This window comes from Suncus etruscus, chromosome 4, assembly GCF_024139225.1.
Source record: "Suncus etruscus isolate mSunEtr1 chromosome 4, mSunEtr1.pri.cur, whole genome shotgun sequence".
NCBI classification, from domain to species: domain Eukaryota; kingdom Metazoa; phylum Chordata; class Mammalia; order Eulipotyphla; family Soricidae; genus Suncus; species Suncus etruscus.
Window position 1 is genome coordinate 55265083 of NC_064851.1, and position 15915 is coordinate 55280997.

General features: G+C 35.5%; 1 protein-coding gene and 1 non-coding gene across 2 annotated transcripts in view; one reads left to right on the forward strand and one right to left on the reverse strand.

Moving 5' to 3' along the window:
• Positions 1 to 15915, forward strand: part of IBTK (inhibitor of Bruton tyrosine kinase) — an 87730-nt gene that overhangs the window by 47033 nt on the left and 24782 nt on the right. The window contains exons 13-18 of the mRNA XM_049772182.1: positions 366 to 452; positions 1468 to 1550; positions 1639 to 1676; positions 2383 to 2479; positions 13096 to 13197; positions 14900 to 15017. Coding sequence (XP_049628139.1) covers positions 366 to 452; positions 1468 to 1550; positions 1639 to 1676; positions 2383 to 2479; positions 13096 to 13197; positions 14900 to 15017 — 525 coding nt within the window. The remainder of the gene's footprint in view (positions 1 to 365; positions 453 to 1467; positions 1551 to 1638; positions 1677 to 2382; positions 2480 to 13095; positions 13198 to 14899; positions 15018 to 15915) is intronic.
• On the reverse strand, positions 9366 to 9492 carry LOC126007991 (small nucleolar RNA SNORA51). Its single transcript, XR_007495444.1, has one exon. It is a non-coding gene; the product is annotated as a small nucleolar RNA SNORA51 (small nucleolar RNA).

The window sequence follows — 15915 nt, forward strand, 5'->3', positions numbered from 1 at the left end:
ACTTCATATATCATCTATGAAGTGCCTAACATTATGTCTCATAGATGACTTTTGGATATTATTTTCTTAAGTATATAGTTTGTGGCAGTATAATTACAGTTATAGGCTGAAACAAGTTTTCTTTTTAAAATTAATTGAGAACTTTGTGCCATGATGTTGAATTCATACTTAATAGTTTGAATTTTAAGTGAAATTAATGGACAATATTTATTTCTTTGACCTAGAATGGGGGTTCATTGAGATACTTTTCCGGGTGATGAAATGATAGTTATGTTCAGATAAAATCAAATTTGTTGAGTTGATATTTGCCTGCTTTATAAGAGAAAGTATCTAATCATTGATTTTTTTAATATATATTTTGATAGGTTAGATGGAGTCAGATTTGAAAATGAAAAAATTAGTGTTATTGCCAAGAAACCAGCTTATAAACCAAAGCTAAATCGGAATAAATGGTAAGTTAAAGAAATAAAGATAAACTTTTTATTCCTAGATTTGGGTAACTAAATGTGGAAACAAGGTCCTTCTTTTATATAAATATGAGATAAATGTAAGTAAATATATAAAGTATAAATATAAGTATACTTAGATAACACTCTCAGTCTTTTCAAGTCTCCTTGAAACACCTTGTTGAGGTATTGAACTATTGAAATAATGGATAAATTAAAAACGGTTTAACAATATATTGGCACTGTAGTCTGCTGATTGCTTTTTTGTTAACAGGCTTCTAATTTCAGTTGGTTTCTTTTCTGCCTGAATTTTGTATTTTATTGTAAGTAGAAGATATTAACCTGCAACAAAATATAGTATGCCTGATTTTTAATGTTATTTCTTTTTAGTATAACTTTTTCTATAATTTTAGTCTGAGTATATTATTAAAAGTTTTTCATTTTCAGTGTTTGTATTTTAGGTGATAAATTTTAAGAGCAAGAGAAACTGGCAGTATATAGTATAGAATAAGTGGATTTAACAACTTTGAATATGATACTTTATACTATTATCACAGCCTTTAACAAAATTGGAAATTAGAATTATTAAAGATATTTTTCTGTATTTTGATCATTTCAAATACTGTCTATTGAAAGGTCCTTAATTCTTACAGTAGAGGGAGATGAGTTATTTGTATGTATATCCTTTAGTTTACTATTTGTAATTAAGACAAAATCAAGCTTGAGCCAAGTTCTATTAGAAATTTTCTTAGTCATGGGATTTGGAGAGATAGCACAGTGGTAGGGCAGAGCGTTTGCCTTGCATGCGGCTGACTTGGGAGGGACCCGGTTTTATTCTGCATTCCATGTGGTCTCCCAGCCTGCCAGGGACACTTTCTGAGTGCAGAGCCAGGAGTAACCTCTGAGCAACGCTAGGTATGGCCTAACAATCAATCAATAAAGTTTAAAATTGAAAAATTTTTTTTAAAAAAGAAATTTTCTTAGTAATTTGTTTCCATTGTATTTCTTCCTTCTCCCCCAGTTCATTTCTGTGTGATGTGACCATGAAATCAGTGGATGGAAAAGAATTTCCTTGTCATAAATGTGTTCTTTGTGCTAGACTTGGTAGGTATGCTTTTTGTTTGTTAGCTGCTGATTTATTAGTGTTATTTTGTATTATGATTCTTCTTGAACTCAACTTTTTTTCTTTCAGAATATTTTCATAGTATGCTGAGTAGCTCTTGGATTGAGGTAAGATTTAAGATAGAAACCACATAAACTGTTAAATACTTTTATATTTGAAGAAACTATATCAGGAAAATTGGAAACCTGATGCTCTTAACTCAGTTTTTCTTTTTTTTTTTTTTTTTTTTGGTTTTTGGGCCACACCCGGTAACGCTTAGGGGTTACTCCTGGCTATGCGCTCAGAAGTCGCTCCTGGCTTGGGGGACCATATGGGACGCTGGGGGATCGAACCGCGGTCCGTCCAAGGCTAGCGCAGGCAAGGAAGGCACCTTACCTCTTGCGCCACCGCCCGGCCCCTTAACTCAGTTTTTCATTTGTATCAATTTTTTTGTGTGTTTGGTTCTGAGAATTAAATTCAGGGTCTCTCTCATACCACTATATTGAATATGTTCATGACATTAAACATATAATTGTGTTGAAAATAGCAACATTTAGGAATAAAGTTGTTTAAAGAAAAGTCATTTAAATCAGAATTTCCCCATTGATTGGTCATGTATTTTATAATGCTAGTATATTTTTTCAAAAATTTTCTTTAAAAATAAAATATATTTCATTTTGATGCTTATCATTTTATAACTATTACTTGCTTTTTTGTTACTTGCTTTTTTAATTTGATATTATTTTTGCTAAATATTTTTATATCAGTAATCTAAATCAGAATGTAATGGTGTTTGATTGCTTATAATAAATTATTTTACTTTATTTGACGTAGGCATCCAGTTGTAGAGCTCTGGAAATGCCAATACATTCTGACATCCTGCAAGTTATTTTGGACTACCTCTATACAGATGAAACTGTGGTGATAAAAGGTATTCATAAGAATTAGGAATTCAATATATAATGGAATAATGATAAAATTAACATGATTTTGAGATAAGCATACTTGAACAGAGGCTGTAGAATTTACAAGGAGCAAAGATATTTCAAAGGACACAGAGTGGTACATTGCATATTGGTGCCCTGATTTCTGGTACCATTTTGTACCATAAGCACTTATGTTATTGTTTCTTGACCACTGTAGGGTGTGGTGCCCCTTTCTCCAATTATAATATGCTAATATACACCATTGATTATTCCTGAAAGTATGGAAATAGAAAAAGAAAAAGAATAATTGGTAAATATGAGATGGTAACATAGAGTATCATTTCTAGCTATTTACATAATTGGAGGTAATTTATAATAGGGAGTATAGTTCTGACATTCTCTACAAATCAGTTTTGTTTCTGGGTTATACCTGATGATTCTCAGGGCTTACATCTGTCTGCACTCAGGAATTAATCTTGGTGGAACACTAGGGATCATATGGAATACCAGGGATCAAATTTGGGTTGATTGCAATTCAAGCACCTTACTTGCAGTTCTATATCCAGGCTCTACAAATAAATTCTATCTTATCTGTTTCTACTTTTAAAGTGAAAGAAATAAAAAAAATTAAACCACAAAACTTATGAAGGGAAGTATTCACCAGCAGTTAGCTTTTATTTATATTTTAAAGAATGCTTTCTAAGGTGATATCTCTTGGTTTTGATTTCTATTTCCTCTCTGTTTAGTGATACTAAGGACATTTTAAATGTGCTTTTGGTTATTTTGCATAGATTCAGATAAATGTCTATATCTTATTTAGGTTTGGGGAGTAGGTGCGCCCATCATGTATGCAGTTTTTCTGGCTCTGATCAGGATGTCTGTTTAGATTTTTTGTTTGTTTGTTTTGTCTGTTTAGATTTTTATTTTTTTATTCATTTTTTCCTTTATTTAAACATCTTGATTACATAAATGATTGTGATTAGGTTTCAGTCATGTAAAGAACACTCCCTTCACCAGTGCAACATTCCCACCACCAATGTCCCAAATCTCCCTCCATCCCATCCCACCCCCACCTCCAGACAGGCTTTCCAGTTCCCTCATTCATTCACATGATTATGGTAGTTCTCTGTGTAGTTATTTCTATAGCTGTACTCACCACTCTTTGTGGTGAGCTTCATGGAGTGAGCTGGTATTCCAGCCCTCCTCTCATTGTCTCTAAGGATTGTTACAAAAATGACTTTTATTTTTCTTAAAACCCATAGATGAGTGAGATTATTCTGCGTCTCTCTTCTCCCTCTGACATATTTCACTCAGCATGATAGATTCCACGTACATCCATGTATAGGAAAATTTCATGACTTTATCTCTCCTGATGGCTGCACAATATTCCATTGTGTATATGTACCACAGTTTCTTTAGCCATTCGTCTGTAGAAGGGCATCTTGGTTGTTTCCAGAGTCTGGCTATTGTGAATAGTCCTTCAATAAATATAGGTGTGAGGAAGGGGTTTTGGTATTGTATTCTTGTGTTCTTAGGGTATATCCCTAGGAGTGGAATAGCGGGGTGGAATGGGAGCTCAATTTCCAGATTTTGAAGGAATCTCCATATTGCTTTCCATAAAGGCTGTACTAGACAGCATTCCCACCAGCAGTGATAAGAGTTCCTTCCTCTCCACATCCCCGCCAGCACTGATTGTTCTCATTCTTTGTGATGTGTGCCAATCTCTGTGGTATGAGGTGGTATCTCATCATTGTTTTGATTTGCATCTCCCTGATGATTAGTGACGAGGAGCATTTTTTCATGTGCCTTTTGTCCATTTGTATTTCTTTTTTATCAAAGTGTCTGTTCATTTCTTCTCCCCATTTTTTTTTATGGGATTAAATTTTTTTTCTTGTAAAGTTCTGTCAGTGCCCTGTATATTTTGGAGATTAGCCCCTTATCTGATGGGTATTCAGAGAATAGTTTCTCCCACTCAGTGGGTGGCTCTTGTATCCTGGGCACTATTTCTTTTGAGGCGAAGAAGCTTCTCAGTTTAATGTTGATCTCTGCTTCTACTTGTTTGGAAAGTACAGTTTCCTCCTTGAAGATGCCTTTAGTCTCAATGTCATGGAGTGTTTTACCACTGTGTTGTTCTATATACGTTATGGTATCAGGTCTGATATCAAGGTCTTTAATCCATTTGGATTTTACCTTCGTACATGATGTTAACTGGGGGTCTATGTTTGCTTTTTTGCAAGTGGCTAACCAGTTCTGCCAGCACCACTTGTTGAAGAGGATTTCCCTGCTCCAGTTAGGATTTCTTGCTCCTTTGTCAAAAATTAGGTGTTTGTATGTCTGGGGAACGTTCTCTGAGAACTCAAGCCTACTCCACTGATCTTAGGGCCTGTCTTTATTCCAGTACTATGCTGTTTTGATAACTATTGCTTTGTAGTACAGTTTAAAGTTGGGGAAAGTAATGCCTCCCATTTTCCTTTTCCCTAGGAGTGCTTTAGCTATTCAAGGGTGTTTATTGTTCCAGATGAATTTCATAAGTGTTTGATCCACTTCTTTGAAGAATGTCATGGATATTTTTAAAGGGATCGCATTTAATCTGTATAATGCTTTGGGGAGTATTGCCATTTTAACGATGTTAATCCTGCCAATCCATGAGCAGGGTATGTGTTTCCATTTCCGTGTGTCCTCTCTTATTTCTTGGAGCAAGGCTTTCTAGTTTTCTTTGTATAGGTCCTTCACGTCTTTGGTCAAGTTGACTCCAAGATATTTGAGTTTGTGTGGCACTATTGTGAATGGGATTGCCTTCCTGACTTCCATCTCTTCCCTATCATTATTGGCGTATAAAAAGGCCATTGATTTCTGTAGGTTGATTTTGTAGCCTGCCACCTTGCTATATGAATCTATTGTTTCTAGGAGCTTTTTGGTAGAGTCTTTAGGGTTTTCTAAGTAGAGTATCATGTCATCTGCAAACAATGAGAGCTTGACTTCTTCCTTTCCTATCTGGATTCTCTTGATATCTTTTTTCTTGCTTGATTGCTATAGCAAGAACTTCCAGTACTATGTTGAAGAGGAGTGGTGAGAGTGGACAGCTTTGTTGTGTACCAGAATTTAGAGGAAAGGCTTTTAGTTTTTCTCCATTGAGGATGATATTTGCCATTGGCTTGTGGTGGATGGCTTCAACTAGATTGAGAAAGGTTCCTTCCATTCCCATCTTGCTGAGAGTTTTGATCAAGAATGGGTGTTGGACCTTATCAAATGCTTTCTCTGCGTCTATTGATATGATCATGTGATTTTTATTTTTCTTGCTGTTGATATTGTATATGATGTTGATAGATTTACGAATGTTAAACCATCCTTGCATTCCTGGGATGAAACCTACTTGGTCATAGTGTATGATCTTCTTGTTGATGCATTGGATCCTATTTGCCAGGATTTTTTTGAAGATCTCTGCATCAGCATTCATCAGGGATATTGGTTTGTAATTTTCTTTTTTGGCAGCATCTCTGTCTGGTTTTGGTATCAAGGTGTTGTTGGTTTCATAAAAGCTGTTTGGGAGTGTTCCCATTTTTTCAATTTAATGGAAGAATTTGGCTAGGATTGGTAATAGCTCCTCTTGAAAGATTTGAAAAAATTCATTAGGAAATCCATCTGGGCCTGAGCTTTTCTTTTTGGGCAGATGTTTGATTACAGTTTCAATTTCCTCAGTAGTGATGGGGGTGTTTAGATATGCTACATCCTCCTTACTTAAATGTCGAAGGTTATAAGTGTCCAAGAATTTTTCCATTTCCTCTACGTTCTCATGTTTAGTAGCATAAAGTTTCTCAAAGTAGTCTCTGATGACCCTTTGGATCTCTGCAATTTCTGTCGTGATCTCCCCCTTTTCATTTCTAATATGGGTTATCAGATTTCTCTCTCTCTTTCTTTGTTAGTTTTGCCAATGGTCTATCAATCTTGTTTATTTTTTCAAAGAACCAACTTCTGCTTTCTTTGATCTTCCAGATTGTTTTTCGGTTTTCCACTTCATTGATTTCTGCTTTCAGCTTTGTTATTTCCTTCTGGCTCCCTATTTTTGATTCCTTTTGTTAGTCATTTTCTAGTTTTTTGAGCTGTGCCATTAAGTTATTCAGGTATGCCCCTTCTTCCTTCCAGATATGTGCTTGTAGAGCTATAAATTTTCCTCAGGACCGCTTTTGCTGTGTACCATAGATTCTGACAGTTTGTGTCTTCATTATCATTTGTTTTCAGGAAAGTTTTGATTTCCTTTTTGATTTCATCTCAGACCCACTGGTTGTTCAGTAGCAGGGTGTTTAATTTCCAATTGTTAAAGTTTTTGTTCTGTGTCCCTTTGTAGTTCACATCTAATTTCAGAGCCGTGTGGTCAGCAAAGGTAGCCTGCAAGATTTCTATCCTCTTGATTTTATGGAAGTATGTTTTATGTGTCAGCATTTAGTGTATTCTGGAGAATGACCCATGTACATTGGAAAAGAATGTGTATCCAGGTTTCTTGGGATGGAGTGTCCTGTATATATCTACTAGTCCTCTTTCTTCCATAACTCTTTTTAGGGCTAGTATGTTTTTGTTGTGTTTCAATGTGGTTGACACATCAAGTGTTGATTGGGCCATGTTGAGGTCTCCCACAATTATTGTGTTATTATTGATTTCTTCTTTCAGATTTGTCAGTAATTGTATTAGATACTTTGCTGGTGTCTCATTGGGTGCATATATTTTTAATAGTCTAATTTCTTCCTGTTGCACATATCCCTTGATTAGTACATAGTGTCCATCTTTGTCCCTTACCACTTTTCTGAGTATAAAGTTGGTGTCATCAGATATTAATATGGCCACCCCAGGTTTTTTGAGGGTGTTGTTTGCTTGGATGATTTTCCTTCAGCCTTTGATTTTGAGTCTATGTTTGTTCTGACTATTCAGATGTGTTTCTTGTAGGCAGCAGAAGGTTGGATTCATCTTTTTGACCCATTTTGCCACTCTGTGTCTTTTAATTGGTGAATTTAGTCCATTGACATTGAGGGAGATGATTGTCAGATGAAATGTCATTTTTGTAGATAATTTTGCTGTGTTTGTTGGTCTGTTTTGTCTTAGTGTAGACGTGTCAGTTTTTCCTTTAAGGGTGGTTTATCATCTGTGAAGTTTCTGAGCTGTTGTTTATCCATGAAGCTATGTATTCTTCCTTAAACCTGAACATGAGTCGGGCTGGGTGCATTATTCTCGGCGAGGCATTCATTTCATTCAGGCTGTCACAATATCCCACCACTGTCTTCTGGCCTTGAGAATTTCTTGTGACTTGTCTGCTGTAAGTCTTAGGGATGCTCCTTTGAATGTACTTTTCCTTTTTGATCTTGCTGCTTTCAGTATTCTATCTCTATCTATGGGATTTGTCATTGTAACGAGGATGTATCTTGGGGTGATTTTCTTTGGGTCTCTTTTAGCTGGTACTCTTCGGGCATCAGAATTTGATTACATGTAGTCTTTAACTCTGGGAGTATCTCTTTGATGATGTCTTTGACAGTTGATTCTTCCTGGAGATCTCCTTCCTTAGTTTCTTATGTTCTTATGTTGTTTCTGTTGAGTTTATCAAAGACTTCTATTATCATCTCTTCTCATGCCTTGAGTACTTTTTCCATTGCCTGTTCATTTGTCTTAAGGTTCTTTTTACAATTTCTTCTGTTGTGTTGAGTTTTTTTGCATCACATCTTCCAGTACTTCGATTCTCTCCTCAGCTGCTGATACCCTGTTGGCGAGGCTATCCATTGAGGTTTTTGGTTGAGCAATTGTGTTTTTCAGATCTGTTATTTCAGTTTTCTGATTTCTGTCTTTGTGTTCTCTTCAGATTGATCTATGCTTTTTTTTGAGTTCTATGAACATATTCCATATTTCTATTCTAAAGTCCTTATCTGAGAGGTTAATCAGGTGGTTGGAATTTATTAGGTCATCCGAGCTTTCGTCTTTATTTTCTGTGGATGGCGTTTGCCTGCGAGGTTTCCCCATTGTTACGCTCACAGTGTGGTTTTTCCTGCGTGTTGTGGTGGGGTTCATTGGTTAGAAAGAGTGTGCGACTGTGCAGTGAAGTGAAGTGAAGTGGCCGCGCTCTTGTGCTGCCTCTAGTTGAAAGTCCTCAGAGTGAACAAAGGCACAGTAGGGTGGAGCCTCCACAGGCCAGAGACCTCAGCTTATTGGACAGCGACCCCTGCAGCCAGAATGTACTTATTCAGCAGCTTCAAAATGCAGTTTTTTGGGGGTGTGCTTCCTAGGCCACTGAGGAAACCTTCAGGGATTCAGAAGCACAGGCAGACAGGAGTAGAAGAAGTTTCCCCTGAAGTTTTCAGAGTGAACAAAGGCACAGCAGGGCGGAGCCTCCATAGATCAGAGACCTCAGCTTATTGGACAGCAACTCCCGCAGCCAGAATGTACTTACTGGGCAGCTTTAAAACGCAGTTTTTTTCGGGTATGCTCTCTAGGCCTCTGAGGAAACCTTCAGGGATTCAGAAACACAGGCAGACAGGCACAGGCAGGAGAAGTTTCCCTTGATTCCTCAGAGTGAAATAAGGCACAGTGGGGCAGAGCCTCCACAGGCCAGAGGCCTCAGCTTATAGGACAGCAACTCCTGCAGCCAGAATGTACTTACTGGTCAGCTTCAAAATGCAGTTTTTTGGGGGTGCGCTCCCTTGGCCTCTGAGGAAATCTTCAGGGATTCAGAAACACAGGCAGACAGGCACAGGCAGGAGAAGTTTCCTTGAAGTTCTCAGAGTGCTCATTTTATTTTTTAATTATTTAAACACTGTGGATAAAAGGTTATTCATAATACAGTTTATTTTTTTCTTCATAGATACAAAGTATTTCATTATTGAGTTTCACTGATACAATGCACAATACCCTTTTTTTTATTCCCCAATTCACAATACAGACCAGGCAAAGGGCCTTTGTTAAGGTGTATATGGGGTGCATTTACTGTATCTTCTCTTTCTATATAGTCAGTGTAAAGAACACAGCCTGAATGCACAATACCCTTACCAGAGGGCAGGAGAAAAACTGGGGACACTGGTGGTGGGAAATGTGCAATGCACAATACCCTTCCCAGTGCACATTTCCCACCACCAGTGTCCCCAGTTTTTCTCCTGCCCTCTCCCCTCAGGGGCAGACAATTTTCTCTCTTCATTGATTCCTATGTTGTTTCTGTTGAGTTTATCAGAGACTTCTATTTCATCTGTTCATGTTCTTTGAGTAGTTTAGGTGTTCCAAAGCTTGTTATTCTTAGCAAGTGATATCCTTCATCTTATGTAATCATTCCATAGTATATGCAATTGTAGATAATTTGGAATGCTGAAAAGTTTATTTTGATCACTTTTTTATAGTATTGCTTTTATGGATGAGAGAATTCTGGAAATTGTCCTTTGTTTCAAATCTCAGTGACCTCTCATTTTAAAAATCTGTGTTCTCCTTCTTTAACTATTTCTCATTCCTAGACTTATCAGTTGTGGTTTTTTAAATTTGTTTATACATTACATGTAAATGAGTTCACCCAGTATTTTTTCCACTTCTTATTTTCACTTGTTTTACTTATTCTTTCCATCTTTCATTCCCTATCTGTTATAAAAAAGCATATATTGTCTCTCTAATAGTAGAGTTAATACTATTCCATTATCTATACTACATCTTTTTTACCCACTTATCTGTTGTTGGGTTATTTCTGGCTCTTAAATTTCTAAATCTTGACTCTTGTAAATAGTACTGCAAGGAACAGACATACATATTTTCAAATAAGTGATATACTTGTAGGTATTCTCAGGCATATATTTGGATATATTCTTGGGCACTTGGTTTGTTTCCATACTCTGGCTAGTGTGAATACTGCTGTGATGAGCATAGGAATGTAGAGGATTTCTCTACGTTGTTGTTTTGGACTCCTAGGATATATTCTTAGAAGTGGAATTGCTGGGTCATATGGAAGTTTTTTGAGGATTGTTCATTTTGTTGTACAAATTGTTTTCTAACAAAGGCTGGACAAGTGAACATTTCCATCAGTATTGAATGAGAATTGCTTTCACCCCACATCTGTCCCACCACTTGTTCTTGTCTTTCTTCATTTGTATCAGTTTCTGTGGAATCTTACTGTTTTGATTTGCATCTCCCTGATGATTATTGGTATGGAACAATTTTTCATGTGCTTTTTGGCCATCTGTATTTCTTTGAAGACATTGTTTATGTCTTTTAGTCATTTTTTCATGTGGTTGGTTATTTTTTTTTGTTAAGCTCTACCTTTTATATCTTAGATATTGATACTTTATTATACGGGTATTGGGTAAATAGTTTCTTCCAGTCTGTGGGATGTCTTCATATACTGCCTATCATTTCCTTTGAAGTGCAGAAGCCTCTTAGTTTAATGTAGTGTCATTTGTTTATCTTTGCTCCCACTTGCTTGGTCTGCGGTGTTTTATCCTTGAAATTCTCTTAGCTTCAACGTCATGGAGAGTTTTTATATTTTCCTCTATGTACTTTTAGGTTGTAATTCACACAGACTCCAGAAACAGAAATAAGTGAAAGTAAAGAAAGTTTATTAGAGCTCAAGCCAAAGATATCTAAGAGCCCTGAGCAGTTTTGCTACATACATTATAACTTTCCTTGCACAGATTGAGGCAGACAAGGCCACAGTCCTACCTTATCTGAAGCAAAGCAGAGGCACAGATGCTTGCAGGGGTCTCAAACTCAATTTACCTAGGGGCCGCAGGAGGCAAAGTCGGGTGATTCTTGAGTGTAAAGTCAGTAGTAAGCCTTGAACATTGGGGAGTGTGACCAAAACAACTAAAACAAAACAAAACAAAACTAAAAAAGATTTCTTTCGGGCAGGGCCACAAAATGTTGTATGGAGGGCCGTTTATGGCCCGCGGGCCGTGAGTTTGAGACCCCTGAGAGCATCCTGACAAATCCTGTATCCTGTGGCATACATTATGCTTATAAACACATTCCCTTCAGTTACCAACCTTAACCATGCTTGTTTTTCTTTTACTTTAGATGGTCTAATTCTGACAGACTCTAATTTTGGCTTCCAACCCAGGAATCTCCCTGTTCAAGGCTAGGTCTTATTCTTGCAGGACAGTACTATCTCATAGTATCCGATGATGCAGGTGTGATATCAAGGTCTTTGATTCATTTTGATTTGACTTTCGTTGCACATCATTAAGTCAAGGTCCAAATTCTCTGCATGTAGATGACCAGTTTTTTCATCATCACCTGTTGAAGAGGCTGTCCTTGCTCCACTTCATGTTTCTTGCTCTTTATCAAAGATTAGTTAGTTGATCATCAACTCGAGGATGTCTTTATTCCAGTATTATCCCACTTTTCTTCTGCTTTATAGTATAGTTTGAAGTTAAGGAAAGTGATGCTTACCATTTTTCCCCCCCAAGGATTACTATTCATGGAAGTTTATTGTTACATTGAATTTCAGAGTGTTTGATTTATTTCTCTGAAAAAATATCATGGATATCCTTGTACAGATTGCATTAAATATGAACCATGCTTGGGGAGTTCTTTTTTATAATTATTTGAAAATCTCCATATTGATTTTATAAAAATGAACCAGATTGCACTCTTACCAATAATGAATATCAAGTTTTTTCTTGTTTTTCACACTCTTAACACTTTATTTCTGTTTTTTTTTATTTACTCATCAATGGTGTATATTAATGGTAGCTCAATGTAGTATTGATTCACCTTTCTCTGACTATCAGTGATGATGAATGAGCATTGTTATTATTTTATTTTGGGGCCAAACCAAGTGATAGTCCAGGTTTAATCCTGGCTCTGTGCTCAGGGTTCTGCTCTGAAACCTACATAGGTGTCTTGGGACAAATTCAGGTTGGCAACATGAAAGGCAAGCACCTATACTATCTCTTTGCAAATCCTTGATAATTGTTTTTTCATGTTTCTTTTGGTTGTCTCTGTTTCTAAATTAGGAGCTTCTATTTTAAAAAGTACTTTAGAGTGACCAATTTTAATTTATGCTAGACTATATTCTGCCTCTCCTCCCACCCTCTTAGCATTTATATTTTACATATCCTCAACATACACCTGTATACTCAGTTTTAGACTGAGATTTTACTTTTTCCATTAGGTTGAAAAATATTTGTCTAACAGTGAGAGAAATTTTAAATAAAGAAGCTTGTTTTTTTTTAATTGCCCTTTTTATACTAAAAATGTAATTCACATAGCCTATTGTTTTGTTTTAGTGTAAACCAGGATATTTAGGTGCTTTTCATTAAGGTTTTTCATTTAAAAGAAAGGAATATAGGACCAGAGAGATAGTATAGTAGGTAAAGTGCTTACCTTACACATTGCCGACCCAGGTTCCACCTCCATCATGGCATATGATACTGAGTACAGCATCAGAGCTAAGACTGATCTCTGATTAAAAAGCCAATAGTGAGCTATGAGGTATGGGCCAAAAATAAGAATAAAAAAAAAGACAACTAGAGGTTATTAGTGGGTATCATACTTTCCATTGCAATATTTAGACAGGTATACAGTAATTCTTTCATAATGTCCTATTTACTTGAACTTTTTAAGTGTAATGTTGACCCAGCAATAAAGATTAATTCTTTATTCTTTGTTTTAGAATCTCAAAATGTGGATTTTGTATGTGGTGTTCTTGTGGTGGCTGATCAGCTTCTCATAACTAGATTGAAAGAAATTTGTGAAGTAGCTTTAACTGAAAAGCGTGAGTATTTTAAAATTAGAATATCATGAATATATTTAGAAGATTCAAAATTAACATTTAAAAGAAATTATCTTGTTCGCTAATGCTGTTTAAAAAAATCCATTTATGGGAACTAAAAGATTTGGTGTTTGCCCTACAACTACTGACTTGTTGTCTGTATGGTCCCCAAAGTCCTGCCTGGAGTGATCCATGAGTACAGAGCCAAGAGCCTTGAGCACTTCTCATGTGGTCCCAAAACAAAACAAAAACATACATTATATGTGTGTGTGTGTCATAAACATTTTTTGAACATTTAATCAATTTTGTGTCATCGCTTGTTAGTACTTCATTATTCTAATGATGCTAGTATGTGAAAATGTCTATCATGCAATTTAAATATAATAGTTTTTTATTGGGGTATTTAAAAAGCTTAATAACAATGTATAATTTATTTTGAAAATTCAAGTATGAAAGTTTGAAAATAGACATTTTTACCCTTGCACTGGTCTTGTATAAAACTACTTTAGTTACCTATTTCCACTTGTTACTTAAAATGTTTATATAACTATCTTCTAATATATCTGATCAAAGCATATCTCATTTTTATCTTGAACTGTTTATTTTCCTGTTCATTATTTAAGCTAATTGTATAACTGTGCTTCTGAGCACTCAACTGTGAAAATTTTGAGGTTTTTTTTTTGTTATTATTATTTTGTTCTTAATATTCAAGTTCTTTGAGCTGTAAACTGAGGCAAGACTTGAAACAGGAGAATATAATATAGGGGATGATGGACTTACCTTGAAAACTTGCTTGCACAGACCGTGTATTAATCTCTGCATCTCCTGACCACCACTGAGTTCCAAGCTACCTCCTCTCTCCCAAAGAAAATAAAAAACTAATAGATCTTAGCAATGTTTCCTCCACCTATTTTGGTCTCACTGTCACTGCGCTATTTGAATTCACTGTGATGTGAACATTTTAAGATCTTAGTTTTAAAATATATAATACAGCATTATTAGCTATTATTGTGCTCTACATTGCATCTCCTACAACCACATAAATATTGCAACATAAGTATAAAATGATTTTATCAGCTTCCTTTACTCTTACCCTATGTGGAGAGCCAGAAATAACTGGCATTGCCAAATGTGCACCCGGAAAAATATTTAAAAAATAATAGTTGTCATATTGCTACATGTATTTCTTTGGTCACACTGTAATGAAATTTTCTGTATTGTTTTTTCTTAGAGATTTTATATGTGCATCTTATATTAATTACTGTGAATTAATTAATGCAAATTATATTTTATATATCTAAGCATCTGTTTAAAATTACTTTGGTTTGTTGGAATGGAAAATAGATTGGATTTTTTGCTTGTTTTGTGTTTTTTGATTTTTGGATCACACCCAGCAGCACTCGGGTTACTCCTGACTGTGCTCAGAAATCGCTCTTGGCAGACTTGGGGGACCATATGGGATGCTGGGGATTGAACTTGGGTCTGTCCGTGTAGGCCATATGCAAGGCAAATGCCCTATCCCTGTGCTATTGCTTCAGCCCCAGAAAATAGGTTTTATATTTGCTGTATTTTAAGTTTTTGTGAAGAAAAGAATTTTTTCTTGCTCTAATTTTTCTTGTTTTAAATGACCATACCTGACAACTTTAGAAATAGTATATACATTTATTGTCGAATTTAATCTTACTTTTCTTTTTTCTTTTTGTAGTTAACCTTAAGAATGCTGCTATGCTCCTGGAATTTTCAGCAATGTATAATGCTGACCAGTTGAAATTGTCTTGTTTACAGTTTATAGGACTAAATATGTCTGCTTTACTAGAAGCAAGGTAGGTTCGGTTCACACATTTATCAGGACTTATTAAACTGATTATGACCCCTTTTTAGCCAAGAAATTTATATGCAACCCTGGAGCTATGGCTATACAAAATAGGTATACAGATAAAAAAATTTACTAATAATCATAAATAAATTTGTTTATTTTTAAGGGCCTCAGAGCTCATGAATGTCAAATTTTTCTTTTTTTCTTTTCACTGCTTTTTGGTCGGACCTATTGGTTCTCAGGGATTACTGCACGTTCTGTGTTCAATTCTTACTCCTCAGTAAAGCACCAGAAATTGAAAATTACGTACCCATATCTTTGAGCTAAATCCCTGGCCAGGAAATATATTTTATAACATTAAAAGTTGCATAGCCCAATGTGGAATCATAGCACACAGTCTAAGAAAGTAGGGCTTATAGGTCTGTTGAGAAAAGCAATTATATATATTTTGGTGCAGCTACTTAAGTAAATTTTTATGTTAATTTTTATTATAGAACTGATTCACAAAGATACACAAACATAGTTGAGTTTCAGGCATAGAATGTGCCAATACCAGTCCCACCAATAATATCAACTTTAAATGTGAACATGTTGCAGAAAATGAAAATAATCATGAATAAAACATAGGAAAATCCCTCAATACTGCTTAATTTAAGCAATACTGTCACAAATATATTTTTAATATGTTTTCTCTTACTAGGCTGCTTTGTAATTATGCGTAGTACCTTGGCTTTTGTAAACTATCTGTACTCTTATTAAACCATTATATTTAAAAATTATGTATAAGAATTGTATATAATTATGTATAAGAGCATAAAATTTATTACTGGTTGATTTCTGTCTTCTCTTTGTATTATACTGTATTTCTTGTTATACACATTAAATCTTCAGTGAAATTTGAGCTG